The following is a 21,064-nucleotide window of genomic DNA, read 5'->3' on the forward strand; positions in this document are numbered from 1 at the left end:
GTTTGCGAGTGTGAGGGGGTGAATGTATAGTCGATATATCAGAAAATGAACAGATACATACAACCTAGCAACTTCTGCACAAAACAATCCAAGAATTTCCTACATGTCACTTGATTCCAACCCCAATATAATACAATTTGGGAAGTCTGTCGAGCCTTTCAACTAACCATCAAAGATGTTAGAGGACCACCCTAAATATCCATTAAAGGGATAGTTCTGATATTTTAAAGTGGGGTTGTATGAGCTACTTCTCCATAGTCAGTGTGTTAGCAACAGTAGATGGAGGTCAGCACACCCCCAGTTTGGAGAAGCAGGCACGAGTACTGACACAAGCTAAGCATTGTACTGCTGTAGACAGGGGCAGCAGCTAAACATATTTTAGACACCTTAAAAAGAGGCCCAGCTAAAGAAATCAATATAAGTTTAAGTGTGCGCTATAGTTAAGAGTATTTTCACCACTTTACCTTGCTGTCAGACAGCCCTTTACAACGGGGAACTGAAGCTGTTATCTATGCTTTCTTCAAAGCCACCAGACTCCTTTGACAAAATAGTAATTTTACTTTGCAAAAAACGAGTTGCTAGTCTGTAAAGACAGGGTTGGTAATGTTAAAAAGCTAGCGAGATTTGAAAGTAGCATCTCATAATATTATCATACCAAATGTTTAAAACAATGCAGGGGCGACGCACACTGAGCTCAGGCTCGTACACGGGAGGGGTAGAGTACGCACAGCGGGGCAAGGAGGCATTTCATTGGTTCTTTCCAAGCGGACCACGAGGCAGTGATTGGTGAGCATTTTTATTGGATAACAGCAGATACAGATGATGGATATTTTTCGCTCTTCCTATTCAGAGCCCATAAGTTATTTATTGCTGTCGGGGTGTAAAGAAAGAAGGAGAGAAGAAGAATGCTTTGGTATAATAGTTTCCTGAAAATAATTCATAAAAAATGATGTTCATACACAACTATAGAACTGTGATAAGCCATCTGGGTTTAAGTTGCAACCAGCGAGTTTATGCCAACGTCAGATGTAATTTGTTAGTTGTTAGAGATTTGTTACTAATCTCCTCAGTGCCTCAAGAGACGGCCATCTGTCTACACGGTCAATTAGCTAAAAAGCGAACTAAAGCTTAGTACTTTTAGTAAAACACGGGGATTCTTGATTTCTACATGCAGCAAGCTATGTAGTTACAGATAAGTGTAATTGTATTATGTATCATTGCATATTTTTGAGTAAACATATTTTTTGGGAAATGAGACATCCTGCTTTCACACCCATTTTTATTAGCATGAGGTCATCATTTATATGATGTGCTGAATCCAACTCATCTATCCGTCTGTGTATTCTTTCCCAGCTTCGCATGCAGACAGACCTCATGTCTCTGAATGCATACTGTATGAATTGGATCCAGCTGGGTCTGCCCTGCTCCTACATAATGAATGGTCTAGATACCCGCTCACACTGATGTGGGCCAACCAATGACCACCCCCACCCCGACCCCTCCCTCGAGGAAGACAGCAGCTAGTGCAGCTGGACAGTCTTACCAATGGCAGTCTCTGGCATGGCAAACAGCGTCTTCTCAGTGGCCACTCGAAACCGTCCATGAACTGACAGACCTACGCCCTGCAGGTGGAGGAGATCAAGGTTACCAAAAAAAAAAAGAACATTCTATGATATGATATGATGGAAAGAGGGGGAAACAGAGGCCGAGGAATACACAGAGGAGGGAAACAGGGCATGAAGAAAACATCAATAACTGAAACGCACTGAGCTGAAGTTTGAGATGGAAAATGCTGACTGAAAAAAAAAGAAGTAAATCAGGCCGACCCTGCGTTAGTGTGAGTGTGATTTATGTGTGTGTCTCCCAGCAGGGAGAGAGGTGAAGGCTAATGAGCAGTGTTGGCCAGAGGACATTTTCAGTACAGTTAGATTCTGTGCGTGTGAAATTATAAGGTTACCATGGAAACAAATATCCCCTTGCATACATTCTTGACTTCTATGCAGAAAACATGTCAATACACAGACAGGTGTATTGTCCTGCCTGACTGTGACATGTAAACGACCATGTAGTTCAGTTATGATGAAATACATAATTATTTAAAGAATCATTCAAACTTTAACCATCTTTTTTAGGGGTGAAAACTCCAGACTAATAACAGTGAACAGTGATTTTTGCCCCCAAAAAAACACCATTGAGCGTCTGACACTTGTAGACAACATAAATCAGCCTGACTTTAGGTCACAGTAAACATAAATTAACTTCACACACACGCACGCACTAAGTACCGCCATAACCTGCATGTGTCGCTCAGCGCTACGTCACAACTAATTAGAGCAACGTTATAGGTTGTAAGTCACTGTTCTTTCTGACTGAAACATACACACACGCAATGGATACTGTACCCCGATGATACATTATGTTGTGTCTGGAAGGGACCGTCCAACAGTATAAGTAATCACATTACTTCACTGACCTTCAGGATTCTGGAAGATTTCTCATTGTTAAAGTCATCATTCACAGACAGAGAAATATGTTGTGATTGGACCCCTATCTGACCTATAACTGCACTGTGACCTTAAGGTATAATTAGCATTTTATTTTGCACTACTTGCACTATGTCTACCTTTACATGTATACATGTACAGTATAAAAAAAGTCCCCTGCTTTTTATTTAAGTTACTGTTTATAAGTATTGTCTGGGATTAATAAAGAACTCTATCTATCTATCTATCTATACAGAGGAGCATGGTCATTTACTGGTCAGGTCAGATAAAAATCCAATATATCAGCGACTGTACTGACTAGTGGTGATTAATGATGCAAGGTCATCAGGTAAATCCCCTGACATCCACATGAACTGCATGCTGGGATGATACTGGTGATTCATTTCATCACATACTTGTGTCAAGGGGGCATAGCCAAGTCACGTAAATTTGCTTGTACAGCTGAATATGACATATGCGGATGTCGAGAAACATTTCTCTATTTCTTGTCCGCTTCAATTCGGTGCAGCCCACAATACATGTGTATCTGTGTCTCAGGCTTTATCCTGAGGTGACCTCACACACATTTGCAGCTTTCCTAGGCTCTGGGAGCATCTTACAAATATCCAATCTTCATGTTTTTTCTTCTGGGACATTAAAAGTATCATGTCAACTTTTACATTTCATAATGGTGTCCCTATACAACCAGCCAAATAGCAGCCTGAGACACAACGCAAAAAGAGCCAATAGCGTTCTAGCTAACGTAGGTCTAGCTTATGTCTGAAAAAAAAACCTGCTACAGATTCAGCCAGCGAGCTTCTGTTAACAAGTAACTTTGGTTGCTGGAATAGAAAAAGTGCAAACAAGATAGCTGAGAAGCTGTCGCAAGTGTTTTAAAGCTAAGTGAGTTTTAGACACACCATCTAAGCATTCTAACAAAACACAGTAACTTGAAAATCGTGCTGCTGCTGACCATGACATTTTCATCTTGTTGCTTTATCTAGAGTGGAAATTGGAACTCAAGACTTTTAACCCCACAACCTAGCAGCATATGATGAGATAGAAATTGTGCAAAGATTTGTATTTCATTGGTTGAATGTCACACTAGGAGTGAACTGTGAAACTCTAGTGTCTGTGTATGGAACTCCAAAATGACTGCAATGAAATGCATGAAAAATGACACAAGAAGGGAGTGTGAATGTAATGGATAGTGGGGCTGGATTTAAAAAAATTATTTTCCGATTTGTAAAACTGCACTTTATTGTGTTGACTGCTGTAGATTGTTCATGTTAAATAAAAAGGACATTAATGTAACTGCTTTGGGGTCAGTTCTTAAAAGGTGCACTATGAGTTCCTGCATGACATCACTTCTGTTGACGTTCCAAGTAAACACAAAACAAACAGAGCAAGCTCGCCCAAGGGGGTAAGCTTCTCTTCACAACGCGTAGCTCCTATGGCGCCATTTTGATGCTAACAAGCACTCACCCCCCGTTAGCATTCCACTGACTGCCATTCATTTTGGCGTCACTTTGACAGCGAATAACTTTACATCTGAAGCGTTTAAAGACTCTATCTGTCCATTGTTTATTTCTAAAGAAACACGACAATGTATAAAAGGCTCCATTACCTTGTATCTCACGTTATGGCTCTGTAGCAGACGTTTTTGTAAAAATAGGCTAACTATTGTGTCGTAACCACGCAACTTACTGTCGCATAGTAGAGAAATTACCATATAGTACAGGAGAAGCTCGCAGGCAGTTTGGACTTCCATTTGCTGTTTAAGTTTAATTACTAATGTTAGCTAGCAATTTAGTGATCAATAATTAGCCTGTGCCTATGTTATCTCCTTACATATACCTACGCTCTCCGTCTCTGCTAGATTGGGAATGATTGAGATTTCTCTTGGCACAGCTACCAGAAGACTTCCAACTTTCAGACACGTTGCTCACGGCACATCTACGTCGTCTCTCTCAGTTGGAGGCTGCTCAGTAACGCTCAGCGCTCACCGGGAAAGTGCTTCTAATATCCTTCACTGGTCTCCGTCCAGAGCAACGGGATCTGTTGGTCCATTATATATATGTCTATGAGCTCGCCCCTCCCCCCATGTTTCCGTAACTGTCATGACTAACTGACAAATTGTCACTAACCCCCACCTCCTCCCGCAACCATCTTGTCGGTGATTGGCTGGAACGTGGTTTGTTGTATTTTGGTGCACAGCCTGTGCCCATAGTGTTTGTTTGACGGAACCTTGTACAATTGTAGAATCTCTTTCATATCCAAGCTAAATTGGTATTGTAACTAAAATGTCCCTGTATCAATTTGGAAAATCATTGACAATACCCAGCCTTAATGGATAGGCTATGAAAGTTACGATGGTGAAAGTACACACGCGCTGCACTGTTACATGTTAATGGGAGCTGAATAATTGTTTTGTCTGCTAAACAAATTAATCGTTGCTTAAAATCACAAAGATTTTGAATTCTGAATCAAGTAAAGGCTAATTTATCTAAAAAATATGGATGGTATAGCAACAGAACACATTTCATTTATTTTAGAAAGACTAACAATTAGGGCTGGGCAATATTACAATATTATATCGATATCGTGATATGAGACTAGATATCGTCTTAGATTTTGAAGAATTGTAATATCGTTACATGGTAAGTCTTGTCTTTTCCTAGTTTCAAAGGTTGCATTACAGTAAAGTGATGTCATTTTCTGAACTTACCAGACTGTTCTAGCTGTTCTATTATTTGCCTTTAACCACTTAGTCATTATATCCACATTATGATGGTTATTTATCTAAAATCTAAATGTGGAAGATATTTTGTGAAAGCCCCAATTGTAAACCTTACGATATCGTTGCAATATCGACATCGAGGTGTTTGGTCAAAAATATCGTGATATTTGATTTTCTCCATATCGCCCAGCCCTACTAACAATGTTCAATTAGGGGATTGCATTGAGTTACAGAAGTTAATGATGAAATTAATGATGGCTGAATTCCATTTAGCTGTTTCAGTTTCAGACTCCTGGTATTGTACATGTTGGCTTACTAGGACACTTGAATAGAACAGAGCCATCATTAGTGTTACTAGTAACACCTGTGCTTTTTCTACCATGGACATTCTGAAATAAAAAGAAATTCCAATAAAACCCTGTTACTATGAAAATAAAAACATATTTCATAATAACGAATGGATTTTTACTAAGGTGCCAAATGATATATAATCTGCTCATTTACATATTTTACTGCTTTATCTTTTTTACACCACTTATTTGTTTCATAATGTCGTTAATTGATATTGGCCATTGAGAGTTATATATGGTAACATTTTAAACATCTCTCTTATCTTTTATCAGATACTGAATGAGTCATGAAAAATGGAGTCCACTTAAAATTTTAAATAAGTGAACCTTGTACATCATACCAGCCATTTCCTGTAGAAATAACACAACCTTAAAAGCAACATTTTTTTGCAATGAGAGAAAGTAAGGGAAACAATTATAGCTGGATGCACCCAGAGGAATGAGGGGTCGTTTAATCTCACATTACCAGAGTTTTACCATAAAAGCAGTGGAACAATGTCACGTGCTGGCGTGGTACCACCAAGCCCCTTATAAGAACATGTCTCCAGATGCTGATGTAAACACTGGAAATGTGCAAAAGTGTGCAGACGAGCATGTTTATAGCTAGTGCTTACAAACAGAATAGGCTGCAAAATGTACGACCTGGCGGGGAGAGTTTACACTGACTAAGAATATGGAGGGCTTCATGACGTCCTCATCATGATATCTGGTTTACTGGATAAAAACCAAATATTGATAGAACAGGTGGGGTGATACTTGCATTACTTTCCGCACCTCAGCTCTCCAGGCTCAATCTCGCTACCTCTCCCTAATAATATTGTAACGATTTAGCTTTTGCAGAGGTATCAAGTGTTGCTAAATCCGAAATGATTAGTGACACTATGTATTAGAGTGGAAAAACATAATGCAGAAGCCTTCCAGGTGGAGTGAAGCAACACACAAGTGACAGATAACAGTTATACACACTTAAGAGAAAGTGGCGTCTGTTTGAAAATTACTTTTCAGATCACTCTTGCACAAAATATTCACTTCCAAAACAAAGCACTGCACAGACTCTGGCTGATTATAACCTTACTGCAGGGATCAAAATCTGCCCTGAGGTCTTTTTTGAGGCTCTCTTTTTGGCATTCACTCTCTTCTCATTCAATGATGTGGACATTAGCAAAACAAGAGCTCTGTCCTCCTGAGGAAAGAGATTACAGTCGTACGGCTCTGGACAATTGGGCAGCCACGCCTGTTACAAACAGTGGGTTCTGAATGTGAGGAGCCTACTCTATGACTACGTACAGGTTTGAAATCTTAACAGCAAACTCGAACTGCAACGATGAGTCGACTAATTGATGAGTCGATCGACAGAAGAATAAAATCGGCAACTATTTTGGTAATCGATTAATCATTAAGGTCATTTTTCAAGCAAAAATAGCAGAAAATGCCGTTTTTAGCCTCTCAAATATGGAGATTTCCTGTACTTTTCTGTTTTATATCGTAATAAACTGAACATCTTTGAGTTTTGGACAAAACAAGACATTTAAAGACATGGTCTCATTTTTTAGCACATTTTTCACTATTTTCTGACATGTCATGGACCAAATGAGTTCCCAATTAATCGAGAAGATAATCAGCAGGTTAAAATCGCTAATGAAAATAATCGTTAGTGCAGCCCTAAAGCAAACTCAAACATGCTAAAAAGACAGAGAGACACTGTGTCTGCTCAGACGCAAAGCACACAGCAGACACGGATTAATAACACTCCAGCATTCACAGACCTTAATTCTAGGGATTTTAAACTTGGAGAGCAATGAATGATGTGCGTGAGATGAGATCCCACTGATGTTAGGCAAACAAACAGACAGGGTGTGTGTGTGTGTTTGTGTGTCCTTTGACCTGCTAAGAACATGCGTTTACTTCCTGGTGGTTTGTTATCACTAATGCAAGAACATTCATTCGACGTGGGAGTTCTGCCCTGAGCTCAGTGCAGATCTGGGAACAGGGACTTTGGTGCCTCTTGGACCTTTCCATATATAGAACTAGCCTGTTTTCGACCACTACACACATTAAAACAGCAAACGCCCTGAGGATGGTTTGCGTCAACATTAGTGTCTTCTCTGTACTGACATGACAGGAGAGGTTTACTTCAAATCACTTCCCCGAGCTACAGTATAAACCCACAGCAAAAAGAAGAGTAGAAAAAGATTGTGCGATAAGCAGCGCAAAGGATTCAACAAACATCCCAGCTTTTGAGGTTTTCCATTGGGATGGCGGAACGGAAGTGACTTGTTCCACACCATATGGTGCAACATACATCAGAAGCAAGCACTCAGCTGTCCCTGGCATCCATTACTGCACACGCTGCTACCCTACATTGTTTTTGCAGTTTTGTTTTGAGAAATAAATCATAGCTTCTGTCTCTCTTAGTGGGGGGTGCCATTTTCATCATGGCTGTCCAAACATAGGAAAAACAAGCAAACTAGATGGTTTTTAACAAGCTTCTAGGATTCTTCCCCTATGAACTGCATAGTGTGAAATGCTGACTACAAAGTACCAACAAAAACAGGCTGCTTTTTCTGTATCGTCAGTCCATAGCAGCCCACATTGATACCGGTCACGCCAAGAAATAGGGATGTTATGTTAATGCTTAAAAGGGGTGATAGAATGCAAAACCGATTTTACCTCGTCATAGTTGAATAATGATAGTTTAGTGGGTAACTAGGACATACATAGAACCTCAAAACCCCATTGACACCTCTTTCCTCTGCAAATATCACAATTTGAAACTGCCTCTGAAAATGGGCGAATCTCAACGAGCCGCCTAGTTGACTTTGGCTGAGTTTGGCTCCTCCTCATTTGGCTCTAGTCTCTATCTTTGTCACGCCCAAACATCTACATAGGCTACACCACTGACCTGAGATCAGGTAGTCTTCTGAATAGGTCGCGCAGATCTCAGAAATTGTATACATTATTCATCTGCTATTTTACCACTAAATTCACTTCTGAGACTTTTTTATGCGAGAAATCAACTATGTAGAGGTCAAATATGGGCCGTTTTACGAAAATGTATGGCTAATTGCAAATTTTGTCCGACTGTGTGTCGGAGTTCAGCGGCCGGTGCTGCCTGTGTTGCTGCCTCGCCGCCCGGCCTGCCTTCCTTCACAGACCCCGGCCTGCTGGAAGGTATATGGAGCTCCGTCACGGCTGGCAGCCCACGGCACTCCATACCTGCGCAAAGTCACCGTTTTTTGGGTTAATGGACTACCAAACGCCGCTGCCCTGACAGAGCTCCAGGGCCTGCAGCTCCCCTCTTCCTGCTAAATGGCCGCTGTGTGTGAGTGAGAGCGCGGTCAGCGGGCTTGTTACGCCCGCAATCTCTTACCGCAGGTTCCAGTTAATCTTATAATGTGTGTAATGTGTTGAGTTATTTAAACAAACGATCGGGGAAATAAACGCCTCTTGTCCACGAGTCTCATTGATAGAGCCTGCGGCTGGACGGAGCTCTATCAATGAGAGCTAGCTAGCCTCATCTTAGAATTCCTCTGAAATTCACAAAAATGCATTAAATTGAAATCGGACACCATTGTTAGCTTAGCTTAAGACCTTGAGGTAGATGTTATATAAGTGGCGTGACAAAATTCAAACTGTAAATATACGAAAATTACGCCGAAAATGAAGCTAACTAGCCGTGATCTGTACACATAGGACTGAAGGGACAGTCGCAGCTAATGAAACCCCTAATGTTCACAAAAATGCATTAAATTGAAATCAGACACCATAGTTAGCTTTATAAGACCTTGGGGTAGATGTTGTATAAGTGGCGTGACGAAATTCAAACTGTAAATATAGCTACTCTAGTTATGCCGGCAGCTGGCAGCCAGCCAGAAGAAGCCTCGAGTATTCCAGTAGTCCAGTACCCAGGGAAACGGTGACTTTCACTGGGTATGGAGGTTGCCGCTTTCTCCTCAGACTGTGTGGAGCTCCTAGCTAAAGTCCGACACGTCTTACCAAATTTGCAATTAGCCATCAATTTTCGTAAAGCGGCCCATATTTGAGCTTTATATAGTTGATTTCTCGCTTAAAAAAGTCTCAGAAGTGAATTTAATAACGAAATAGCAGACAAACAATGTATCCTGCTGTCTCGTCTCCAATGTGTTTCTATGGGGTTCGCTCAAACCAATCAGCGTGCAGCTCATCTAAATATTCATGAGCATACCATATTTGGAAGAAAAGCTCTTGTTCCAAATAGAGCCATATTCACAGGGTAGTTAAAGACCTAATAAAATAGCATTCAGGCAATTTTCAGCCCAACCAATGTTACATACCCTATTAGGAGACCTTGAGGAACAGTGTAAAATACCCTATATAATCATTCTATCACCCCTTTAAAAGGTTAAACCGAGAATAAGAATTCTGACTGAATAAATTATTATTATTAATTAAAAGAAAATGTCATTGTAAAAGAAAAATAGGCTATAGAATGGATTTCTTAACAGCTAGTTTACTTGCTATGCGTTTTAAGCTATTTTTTCACGCTAATTTTGTGGCTTCCTCCTTGACGGCGCTCACAGCAGAGAGCTACGTGACCTATACCACTACATCGATGAGGACTGGAAGGTTAAATTGGCCATCCTTCACACAGAGTATGCCAGGCACCCTACTCAGCATGTTTGGTTCCTCTTTTTCCTTTATGTCAACAGAAGACAAAACCATACAAAGTCCAGCTGCTGTCCTTTTATTTCTTCAGCCCTTCCCATGCAATATTTTTCCTGATTACCTCAACGTTAAATTATTTGTCAATGTGCAAGAAAAGCATGCTGCTCAAACTCCCTTCTTGTTCCAATCCAATCCTTTTGGTTTTTAGCTTTGATCTGGGTTACAGTGCGTGCATGAGTATCAAAGACTTGACTTCCCATCTAAAATAACACTATATAGGCATGACGTGTAAAAAGCAGCACACACAAACATATAAATTTAGTTTTGAAAACAATAAGACAGAAAGCTCCCCATCCCCATGGTATTCCTCATCCTCTCTCAACAAACAACATGAAGACACAGCCACCTGATCAAGATATTGATTTGTACCACATGCTGCTGTAAAAAAATACCCCAAAAGTGATTTCAGGAGTACCAGAGTGTATAGTGCACCGTAATTTTCAGTATTTGAACAGTGAGGTTCAATGTTGTGCAAAAGGGCTTGTTAGGTCATCATACATCTCTGGGACACACCAACACACACCCACACCCACACCCACACACACACACCCACACACACACCCACACACACACACAAGGTCATGATATGAAAACACACTCATTTAAAAGACACACACCATGTCTGACCCGGTCAGTTAAACAATGTTAATAAATGACAGACCTTTGTGATCAAGGCCATAAAGGAGCGTTTGTGCAGCTCGGTCTCATCATGTTTAATGTGGGGCAAAGGTACCGATTCAAATTCCAAACATATCTGACAGCTAGAGGGAGCAACCAGTGGCAGCAACAATGCCCTGTCACTTCATATTTCAGCCAATCAGAGGCCAACCTTGACACTGGCCTCAGGTAACAGTTGCAGATAGTTCTCTACTGACACCTACAGCTAAATGTGAATATCACACCCCTCAACAAAAAAGAAGAAGGAATATTTGATCCTCAACACCGGGATGAACATTTTCAGTGCCTTTTAAGATGCAAATACCCATAAAGAAACTGTGAAAGGTTTACCCAACCTTATAATATGAAAACATAAAAAATTATTGTACTCACCCCACCCATTGTTATTCCTTCAATAAGGGCGATATATGGTTTCCTGCATGTTCCTTGAAAAATGAAATAAAGTGTGTAAAAATTTTTTTTTAAAAAAACTGGTCCTGGGACTATAACTTAATAGTTACCCATACATAATGGTTTTAATTGATAATACAGGTGTAACTATACTTAAAGCTTACCAATAGCATTGTTGAGAATGTATTCCTCACGGAAAAAGTCCTCTGCGAGAGGATCTCCAACTTTCCCTGCTTCTGTGACCGCTGAGAGGAGAAAACATGTTAGCTGCAGTCACACTGTTGCACATAAAAGCTCCCCAGACCCTAGGCCCAGTTTGTGCCTCTGATGTATTACCTTACATACTTTCAGGTCACAGGGGCAACCATTCATATTGCAAGATACAAAGATTTAAAACCCATTTCCCAGGTTGCGACTCTTTTTTATTTTTTATTGTTCAGTTATTTTTTGATCCATATGATTAGAAGAGTCTTCAGTGATTGTGGAAATACCTTTAGAACAACGATAAGTGTTTTTACATAACCTTCTGGGTTTATCAAGCTTTTAGAGAAACTGGTAACCTCTGTGATCTGAATTAGTGAGAGGCCCAAACTTAGGCTACACAGACCCCTAGTGATTGATCCTTCAAAGCTTCTGCTTACCTCTGATGTCTCCACCAGCACAAAAGGCTTTCCCACCTGCTCCTCTGACGATCACAATGTCAGTCTCATTGTCATTTTCCCATTTCTAGAATCACAAAAAGGTTTTCATCACAAAACAAATCCTGTGTTAATGTCATGTGTCACTATCTGGTCTCTGCATTATTTTGAGGTTTAGGTTTAAACTTTCAAAACGGAAGCTCCAAGAAATTGAAACTATTCAAAACACCAAAACGTAATATAAAGACCTTTCTCTCATTTGATGAATGGGGTCTGTTAGGATTGGTCTTCAGAGGAGTCAAGGCTTCCAGGCAAAAAACTAAACAAGCGAGTGGCACATAATGCATTTTGGGATATTTAAAACCACAAATGATTCAACAGTTGTGTCCTCTGATTTGTATGCGATGGGAGGAATGACTGTTAGAGCTGAAGATCTTTGCCTGAACCCAACGGGACACGACATGTCCGGTCTTACTTTCTAGCATATTACACGGGCTCGGGCAGGGCTCGGGCTTTGCGCTCCGGGTTCGTGTGGTAAACGAGTGGTCAGGTGATGCGTTTCGATTAGCGCAAAAATTGGATGCTGAGGAGGTGAAACGGAGGCTGGCCTCTGGAGGACTTATTTTATTTCTTTGTTCCAACTTCTAAGTGGCCTATAGCTTCCGTCAGTCATGAATAAATGATGTTAAGAAATGTATAAATGACTCATTCTTGTCAGGCTGTACACGGGTTCGGGCTTTTAAAAAGCTGTCAATGAAAATGTACTTGTCAGGCCTAACTTTTAAGGCCAGATTACAGCTCTAATGACTTAGAAATAATTTTGTGTGTGTCTTTTGGTCAAACCATAGGATTGTTTTAGTAGTTTGGTGAGTAATTACATTCCTATGTATATACTGTAGTTTGTAAAAGGGATTTTGAAGGGATTTTTGAGTATAAGTATGTAACTGTTAACAAGTCTTGAAAAGGTTTTTGAGCAAATCTGTCCAACTCTCAATAACCTTGTGACATTGACAATGTCAAAACAGTGACTAACGTTTCGATGTAGAGTTACATCTTCATCAGATGACTCAGAGGACTCTGATGAAGATGTAACTCTACATCAAAACGTTAGTCACTGTTTTGCACCTTAAGTAATAAAACTATCAAGTAAGAAGATATCTGTGTTGCATCGGCTATTTTTTTGTTACTTTGTAACTGTTAACAAGTCTTGAAAAGGTTTTTCAGCAAATCTGTCCAACTCTCAATAACCTTGTGACATTGACAATGTCAAACTAAGTGAGACCGGCAGCCATCCACGATCAGTAACACGCTGCTACAGTATAATAAATTACACTTGGAACAATCGAGGCCGAGACATTTGACCCCTTTGGAGTTAGCATCAACCAAGCTTTCCACGTACCTTGAGCTGCGGGTAGATCTGACGGATCATGGGCAGGTTGAGTGCATTCAGGACTTTGGGTCTGTTTATGGTGATCACACCTGCGCTGCCCACTTTCTCCAGAAGAACCCCCGGTTCAACCTGACTCGACATCTGATTCAAAAGAGAGACACAATTGTGTAAAAATCTTTACAGCACAGCACACTGTAATAAACTCTGAAATAGCTGCATCACTCCAACTGATTTAAATAGTTAACTTAGTATAATTGCTTTGATAGACTAAAGAAAATACTTTGATTGAAACTGAATGTTACTAATGACTTAGCATCACTTCAATACAATATAACTATAATAGAGTGATACTTAGGCAACCTAAAGCTGAAAAACAGCCTTTAGTATTAAGACGTAAATGAAAGAAGAGAGTTCCGGCAGACATAACAGGTACTTGGAGAGAACACTGCATCCATACACTGGCATGCTAACAATGCCGGCTGATACTAGTTCAAATGCAATATAAAAACTGCTCCACTTTTAATTCTGCTTCCAATACTTGGCTGACAGAGGAATTTCAATTTTTGACATGAAAAGAACGACATGTTGCAAACTGTTATGAATCGGCATTTTTAGTGAGTCTAGGGAAAAAAAAGTACAAAGTTGTGCTGTAAAGAAAACCATATAATTGCATCCCTACAATCCTCACTATACTGGAGACCTTTAGAAGCTACAATACAACATGTATGTACAGTACATGAGAGGGGGTTGCTCACCATGTGGCCCTGGATTCGCTGCAGTCTGCAGACGGACCTCAGTCTGGAAGAAACAGTAGTGGTCAACATTATTAACTCTACAGGGTGGACACATAGCATCCAAACATTTGATTTCACAGCCTCAGAATGAATTAACGTATCAATTTATGTCAAATTCACACATTAACATAGGGGAGTTGACCTCAGACTCCCTGTAAGTTCAACCATTTACTATCACGATATTATTACTTAATTTACATTCATACAGTAGATAGCATCCTAGTGACATTCTTCAACCTTTGCCAACATGTCTGACATGTTATAAGCTAATGTCAGGAAACTATAACGTAACGTTAGTATACGTTCGTGAGAAATACCGTCACTTGCCACATACCTGTAAGCGGATGTCAAAACGGTTAAGGACATTATTATCTTGACTTTTGTCCTGTGGCTGCACTTTTAGGTACAGCTTCTTTGCTCTTTCCTCTGAACTTTTTCTGCGTTTACTTCCTGAAAGAGACACCGAGGTACTCCTGATTGGTCGTTGTGGTGACGTCATGGTGGGCGTACGCACCACCGAGGGAGATTTAGACCGCGCTGTGTTTCTGCCACACTGCCACCTACTGTGCAGAGGAGGCACCCTCACGCCCTGGATGGACGATAGATGGATGGATGGATGGATGGATGGATTTTTCACTATTTAATATTTTCTTTGTCCACTCCTCTGGAAAAACAATGCATTTATTCAATTACTGTACCTAGCTTTTGGAGGTAGTCTACTTGCACTTAACTTGAGTATTCCATTTTACCTCACTACATTTCACAGGAAAATGTTGTTCTCTCTTTTTTAGCTTCCTAACAGTATATGAAATTTTATTGAAATTTATTGAAAATAATTCTCGTACAGGATATAAAATCCTCTATTCCAGACTCAAGTAACACAAAACTATATATATATATATATATAGTAATATTCACATTTTAACATGTTGTTTTCATAAAACATTAATTTCATGATTGAAATTTCTAACAATTCATAAATAAGTTACATAAATCAACATGGCATCATGACTTTGCGTAAACATACACGCCACTTTCAACATCTGACAAGCTTTATAATTATACATTACACCTTTTGACAGGCAAAATGCATCCAACCTATTCTTAAAAGAATTAATTGAAGGGGAACACACAACTTCTTCTGGAAGCTTGTTTCATGATTTTACTGCACGGAGTGCGAAAAAATTCTTTCTCTTTTCAGACAGGCATGTTCTAGGGTAAAGTTTTAAAGAATTCCCTCGTGTCTCATACCTATTTCTCCAAAACTGAAAGATAGGGCTCAACTGTTACATCATATATTCCCTGTACAAGCTTATACACCTGAATCATATCACTTCTGTATCTCCTATGAGAGTTGGTAAACTTAATTTTCTCAATCTATCATCATATGACATATTTTTCATTCCTGGAATTGATTTAGTACCTCTTCTCTGGACCCTTTCAATTGTTTCTATATATTTTAATTTATATGGACACCAGACTGAGCTAGCATATTTAAGATGGGATCTTACCAGAGTTTTGTACAGTGGTAAAAATATATCCTTGCGTACATTTTGAAAAGTTCTTTTTATTATTGCAATCTTAGATGTTTATTTTTTTACTTTATGAAGTAGCCTAGTTAAATGAGCTTTGCCTCTATCAGCTTCATCAGTGATAATATAACAACATTTTGGCAGGGTAAGTACATTTATATTATTATAGCCTACTATAATATGCTATACTATACTTTAACTTAAGTACAATTATGAATGCAGAGCTTTGAGTATTTTAATCAACCCATTGTTACTTTTACTTAAGTAAAGGATCTGAATGTAGGCTCTCTTTCACCACTTACTGCAAATACTGTGCAAGTTTATAACATTTTTAAATTCAAGATCAAGAAATGGTGGCAAGGGTGGATATCAACATGTACAAGTGTTTGATTGCACAGGCTATCAAAATGAGATTAGAGTGACTGCACTGGCAGCTTCAGGGTGTGATGTCGACCTTCCCTAGGTAAATAAAGAGCACACCTTAACATTAGTCAGAGTACCAAATAAGAAGAATGGAGACAAAATCAAATAAAAAAACAAAACATTGCATCGTTACTAGCTGTATCATACACAGAAAGCACTTTGTTTCTCACAAAGACAATCATGGATACAATAATGTCTGAAATGTGTCTCATACAACAAAGTTTTGAAATGTCAAGAAAAGTTTAATTGCATCATATCATGTCAAAAGGTCATAACATGGCTAATCTAAAATCATTTTCAAACATCCAGCATTGTTGGATCCTGGATGGTGTCAGGAGAGAGTCAGAGACTCTGAATACTTTTTAGTATAAATGCAGGTGTTTGATATCAATCATTTGTTGAGGATTATGTGAATAAACATTTAGACAGTAACATATTGATTATAATATATAGTAGCAGGATGAAGGTTTCCAGGTGCCATCTTGTCTTGTTCCTCCTCCTATTCCAGGAATCTTTATCTAGTCTGAGTCGCTGCTGCAGGAGCTGCTGGAGGACTACAGAAGGGATAAACATACCACAGACATCAGTGAATCACTTCAATCATCTACAAATCAATATGGAACTTAAATTATAGCTGTTTTGTCTACATACTTAAATTTGAGAACATCAAAATGATAGTCTGCCATTCAGTGCAAAGGATTTGGAATAATTTGCTAATACTGGACCAATGTACAGCATCTCTGTGATGTGCTGTGATTAGTTGACATTATTGCACAACTTTTTTGTTGTATTTTTCACAGTTTGAATTCTAAATACAATCTAATTTCTGGAGCAAACAAACCAACATGTAAGAATCATATTTGAGAAAATGACTGAATCTTACCCCCCGAGAGTGATTTCCTTTCTTGTGACATCGCTCATGCCTGTGACCATTCCTGTGCCTGTGCTTGTGCTTGTGGCCGTGTCCATGGCCATGTCCGTGGCCCTCGCCATGGCACTCTCCATGGCCCGGTCCATGTCCTTGGCCGTTTCCATAACCAGGTCCAGGTCCATATCCATGTCCTTGGCCTGGACCATAACCAGGTCCAGGTCCATATCCCTGTCCTTGACCTGGACCATAACCAGGTCCAGGTCCATATCCAAGTCCTTGGCCCTGACCATAACCAGGTCCAGGTCCGTGTCCCTGTTGGCCTCCGTGTGGACCGTAGGGCTGAGGAGGGTAGTTTGGTCGTGGGACAGTGCCTGGAGGATATTGAGGGTATCCCCCTGGCATCTGCTGAGGATTGTTTGGATAACCAGGAGGGTACTGGTTTCCTAAACATAAGAAAAGAGAAATCAGTTAGTTAATACATAGCAAAGGTGATTATCAAAAATGTAAAGCACATTCATTATAATTGAAGGTGGTTGTGTGATTTACCTTGGTTCTGTCCGTACATTTTGAAACCGTAGGTTAGATCCTGAAAGCAAAAAAGAACAACACTTTAAACAAATCAACACAGTTTGTCTTTTACCACACATATACAATCATGTATCTGTTTTAAGAACCGTAGAGAGCTGCAAGTCCTCAGCAGAGTTTCAGAGGTGAACTTACTGTGTGCTGGAGAGCAGATCCACAGACACAGCCGTCACCTGCTGCTCCTTTATATGTGCAGTCAACCTTATCAACTTTACATCACTGTGGGCGGTGCCTGAGTGACACCTGTGTGTGTGTGTGTGTGTGTGTGTGTGTGTGTGTGTGTGTGTGTGTGTGTGTGTGTGTGTGTGTGTGTGTGTGTCTGTGTGTCTGTGTGTGTGTGTGTGTGTGTGTGTGTGTGTGTGTGTGTGTGTGTGTGTGTGTGTGTGTGTGTGTGTCTGTGTGTCTGTGTGTGTGTGTGTGTGTTGGATCATTTCCAGTTTCTACAATGTGAGGATGTTTCTGCATCGAGTACTTTTACTTTTAATAGTTTGAGTACATTAACCTGATGATATCGACATACTTTTTCTACTACATTTTCAAGGAAGGGCTTTTACTGTTAAGCATATGTCTACAGTGTGGTATTAGTACTTTTACTTAAATAAAGGATCTAAATAATTCTTCCACCACTGGATAGAAGAATTAAACCCACAGAGGGAGAGGGAAAAAATGGATTTGAACATTTTCCTTTTGAATTTGTACGGTTATTCTTTTGCATAACCATTGCCTAATAGGTACATATTCAAGCTATGGGGCTTTACAAGGCCTGCTTTTTACTATGTTTCTCTTCTGCTTTTGAAAGTGAAGTCAGATTTTTAGGGAGTCACATCTCAATTCTTAAGGAGGAAAGTTTTCTGCATATCAAGTCTCAAGACCTTATTTTTGAGTTGAGTACATATCTGAAGTGCACAGTTTCACTGATTGATGTTAGAAAATGTATAAGATGTGTTTCTTGGATTTATGAGGAAGGAGTAAGGCTTGGTCCAATGAAGAATTAACAATAAAGGTTTAATAAACAAAATGATGAAAATGACATGACAAAGACAATATACACTCCTCCCGTCTGAAGTCCCATAAAACAGTCCAATCATTCTAAGTTTCCCAAATATATTCCCTTGAAGTTGAGGGTTGTTCCTCAAATGAAAACTCTCCCTATTGGTCACATGTTTTCTCAAGATAAGGCGCACCGCTGAATTCTGGTTACTCCAGGTCAAGATGAAAGGTTTGTAACGTGTGGATGTCAATTCTTTCCAAGCCTTACAGAAATACACATACCTTTGTTCTAATCAAGTCTGCGACAGAAGGGGATGACTCTTGTAATGGCGAAATTTCTGTTAACATGATTCTCTATATATTTTTCTGATTTATTTGTTTTATGCTTATGCTGAAAGGGAGTTCATCTCATTTCCACATGTAGAATCTGATTCTAACTAAGTGAGAATCACAAAGTCTGGAACATAATGTGAGCACTGTTTGTCTGAACAGATAGGGGCTACAAGGTCACCCTAAAACTATCTCTCCTAATACATTTAGTTCTCCCATGCCAGTTGAGATGCAACTGGGGGGTGAAAGTCGTACAGGGGGAAGGAGGTGAAATGGCTCCAAGATGTCTCTTGTGTTTTTTGATTGTCTTCATGTGTATCAGATTGTCTGTGAGAAATGTAGAGTCATAATAAGCCAAGTGCGTGTGTGCTGTCACTCTGAAGATGTATTTAAGTTCAGTGTTTCTGTTCACTCATTTGAAGAGACCTTTCACACTAGTGCTGCGTGCCTTTTGTGAACCGTATGCTTCCTTGTCAACTTGCAAGTTTATAATAAAATACAAAAACCTAACTTGGTTTAGTCTACGACTGTTCTTTTATTTTTGTTTCACAATTCTATTTTCTTTCCAAAACATCTACACCTGCTGCAAAGAAAACTTCCACCTGTATGCTAAATGATAGACATGACTCATCAGCACAACAACACTCTGCAGTTTGTGAGCTGCAAAGTACATCTGTGAATACCTCAAAACATAAAAGTACATTGGTATCATATATTAAAACCCAACATTGATCAGCAACATTTGTTTTGAGGAATTCATCTAAATTGAAAAAATGCTTTTATTTCCATACAGTATATGCACTGTGTTTAATATTTGGCTGAGAGCACAAACCAATATAAAGCAAGCCAGGTAAAGTTCATGGCCAAATACATTCACTGAAGACACATCCAGTCAAGTTAATACCATAGAACCATGATTTATTCTAAAGGAAAATGGTAGTGAAGTGAGGGACAGGGATATAAGGCAACATGGACATGTGTTTAATTTACTTTATGAACCAGAGCACACTAACTGGGCGTCGAGGAGTAGCTCTGATGGATGAGCTGTCCTGGAATGTCAACACAGAAAGTAATTCAGAGAATTAAAGGTGTTACTTTATCTGATAGATTCAACTCTGAAAACACAATTGAAGTGTTTAAATGTCCATAAAGGGCTACATGTAGACATTGGTAGGCTAACTGCGATTCATTAACCTTTTTTTAGAGCGGGAAGTTGGCAGAGCAGACACATGTTTCAGCAATGCCTTGCACCACCTCCTACTGCATCAGGATTAGTTTTCCTGTTAGCTTGAGTATTTCTTGAGTGTGCAGTCTGACAGTTGCTAGAGGGAAAGAAACAGAGAGGATTCAAACCTGCAACCTTTAACCTGGCAAAAATATACAAACTGTAGACTGTCAGAATGAATCAGTTGCACTGCAAGGACATATGGCCTGTCCCAATGTGTACAGCATATGGGGCTGGGCACTCAGATATTCATTATATCCCGAATTATTCTCTGGAGAACAAATTACTTACCAAAGCTCCAGTCTTTTGCCCTTTGACCACTATTGCTGTCTCTGACACACCTGACTTTTTCTTAAGTGTAAGGTAAGGTGTGGAGGTGAGGAATGTTTTGAAAGGTTTTTATTCTGTACGTGAATGTTCTCAATGTATGATTATGTCGTCAAATATCATGAGCTTGTGTGAGTTTATTGTTTAGCTGAGGTGCAGGGACAGATGACTGCAAAAGCACATAGTGTCTCTATTCGGTCACAGATGTGTTTGACAACAGGATCACAAGACAAGACAATGTAACTGGTTTAGTCAATAGATGCTGAAAAGCTAGTTTTAACTCCTCAGGGGATTTCCTAATGTTTGAACCAGGCCTTGAAGCTAGTATGTGCATGTTGGAGGATTAGAAGAACACAGACTATATGGTCTATTCTCCCCACAACAAGAGTTAGGATTAAATTACAAAGTAAAGATATATACAGATATATTATTTTTCAAATATTCCTGTGGATCTGTCAAAAACTGTGCACTTCACATTTGTACTCAACTCAAAAATAAAGACTTGAGACTTGATGTACAGATAACTTTCATCCTAAAGACTTGACTTAAGAATTGAGATGTGACTCCCTAAAAATCTGACTTCACTTTCAAAAGCAGAAGAGAAACAAGAAGCA

The 21,064-nt window shown here is 39.6% G+C and overlaps 2 protein-coding genes across 2 annotated transcripts in view; both read right to left on the reverse strand.

Annotated features, from left to right (window-relative positions):
• The window catches only part of hibch (3-hydroxyisobutyryl-CoA hydrolase), a 26,231-nt gene extending 11,589 nt beyond the window's left edge, over positions 1–14,642 (reverse strand). The window contains exons 1-7 of the mRNA XM_031304606.2: positions 14,502–14,642; positions 14,129–14,171; positions 13,383–13,514; positions 11,987–12,071; positions 11,510–11,590; positions 11,328–11,380; positions 1,544–1,622 (exon numbers count right to left, since the gene is read on the reverse strand). Coding sequence (XP_031160466.1) covers positions 1,544–1,622; positions 11,328–11,380; positions 11,510–11,590; positions 11,987–12,071; positions 13,383–13,514; positions 14,129–14,171; positions 14,502–14,533 — 505 coding nt within the window. The 5' untranslated portion in view covers positions 14,534–14,642. The remainder of the gene's footprint in view (positions 1–1,543; positions 1,623–11,327; positions 11,381–11,509; positions 11,591–11,986; positions 12,072–13,382; positions 13,515–14,128; positions 14,172–14,501) is intronic.
• A 1,706-nt stretch (positions 14,643–16,348) lies between these two features.
• On the reverse strand, positions 16,349–17,785 carry LOC116053529 (keratin-associated protein 21-1-like). Its single transcript, XM_031304608.1, has 4 exons — positions 17,714–17,785; positions 17,540–17,579; positions 17,006–17,436; positions 16,349–16,676 (listed from the first exon to the last, which is right to left on the reverse strand). The coding sequence occupies exons 2-4, from the start codon at positions 17,556–17,558 to the stop codon at positions 16,641–16,643; spliced, it is 486 nt and encodes a 161-aa protein (XP_031160468.1). The 5' UTR covers positions 17,559–17,579; positions 17,714–17,785; the 3' UTR covers positions 16,349–16,640.
• Positions 17,786–21,064: the final 3,279 nt, after the last annotated feature.

Source organism: Sander lucioperca, chromosome 8, assembly GCF_008315115.2.
Source record: "Sander lucioperca isolate FBNREF2018 chromosome 8, SLUC_FBN_1.2, whole genome shotgun sequence".
In the NCBI taxonomy this organism is placed as follows: Eukaryota; Metazoa; Chordata; class Actinopteri; order Perciformes; family Percidae; genus Sander; species Sander lucioperca.

Bases quoted from the DNA above. Each gene is read 5' to 3' on its own strand.
- LOC116053529 (XM_031304608.1), bottom strand. The intron at 16,677-17,005 runs GTAAGATTCAGT...TCCCTTCTGTAG, and splicing joins AAGGAAATCACTCTCGGGGG to TCCTCCAGCAGCTCCTGCAG.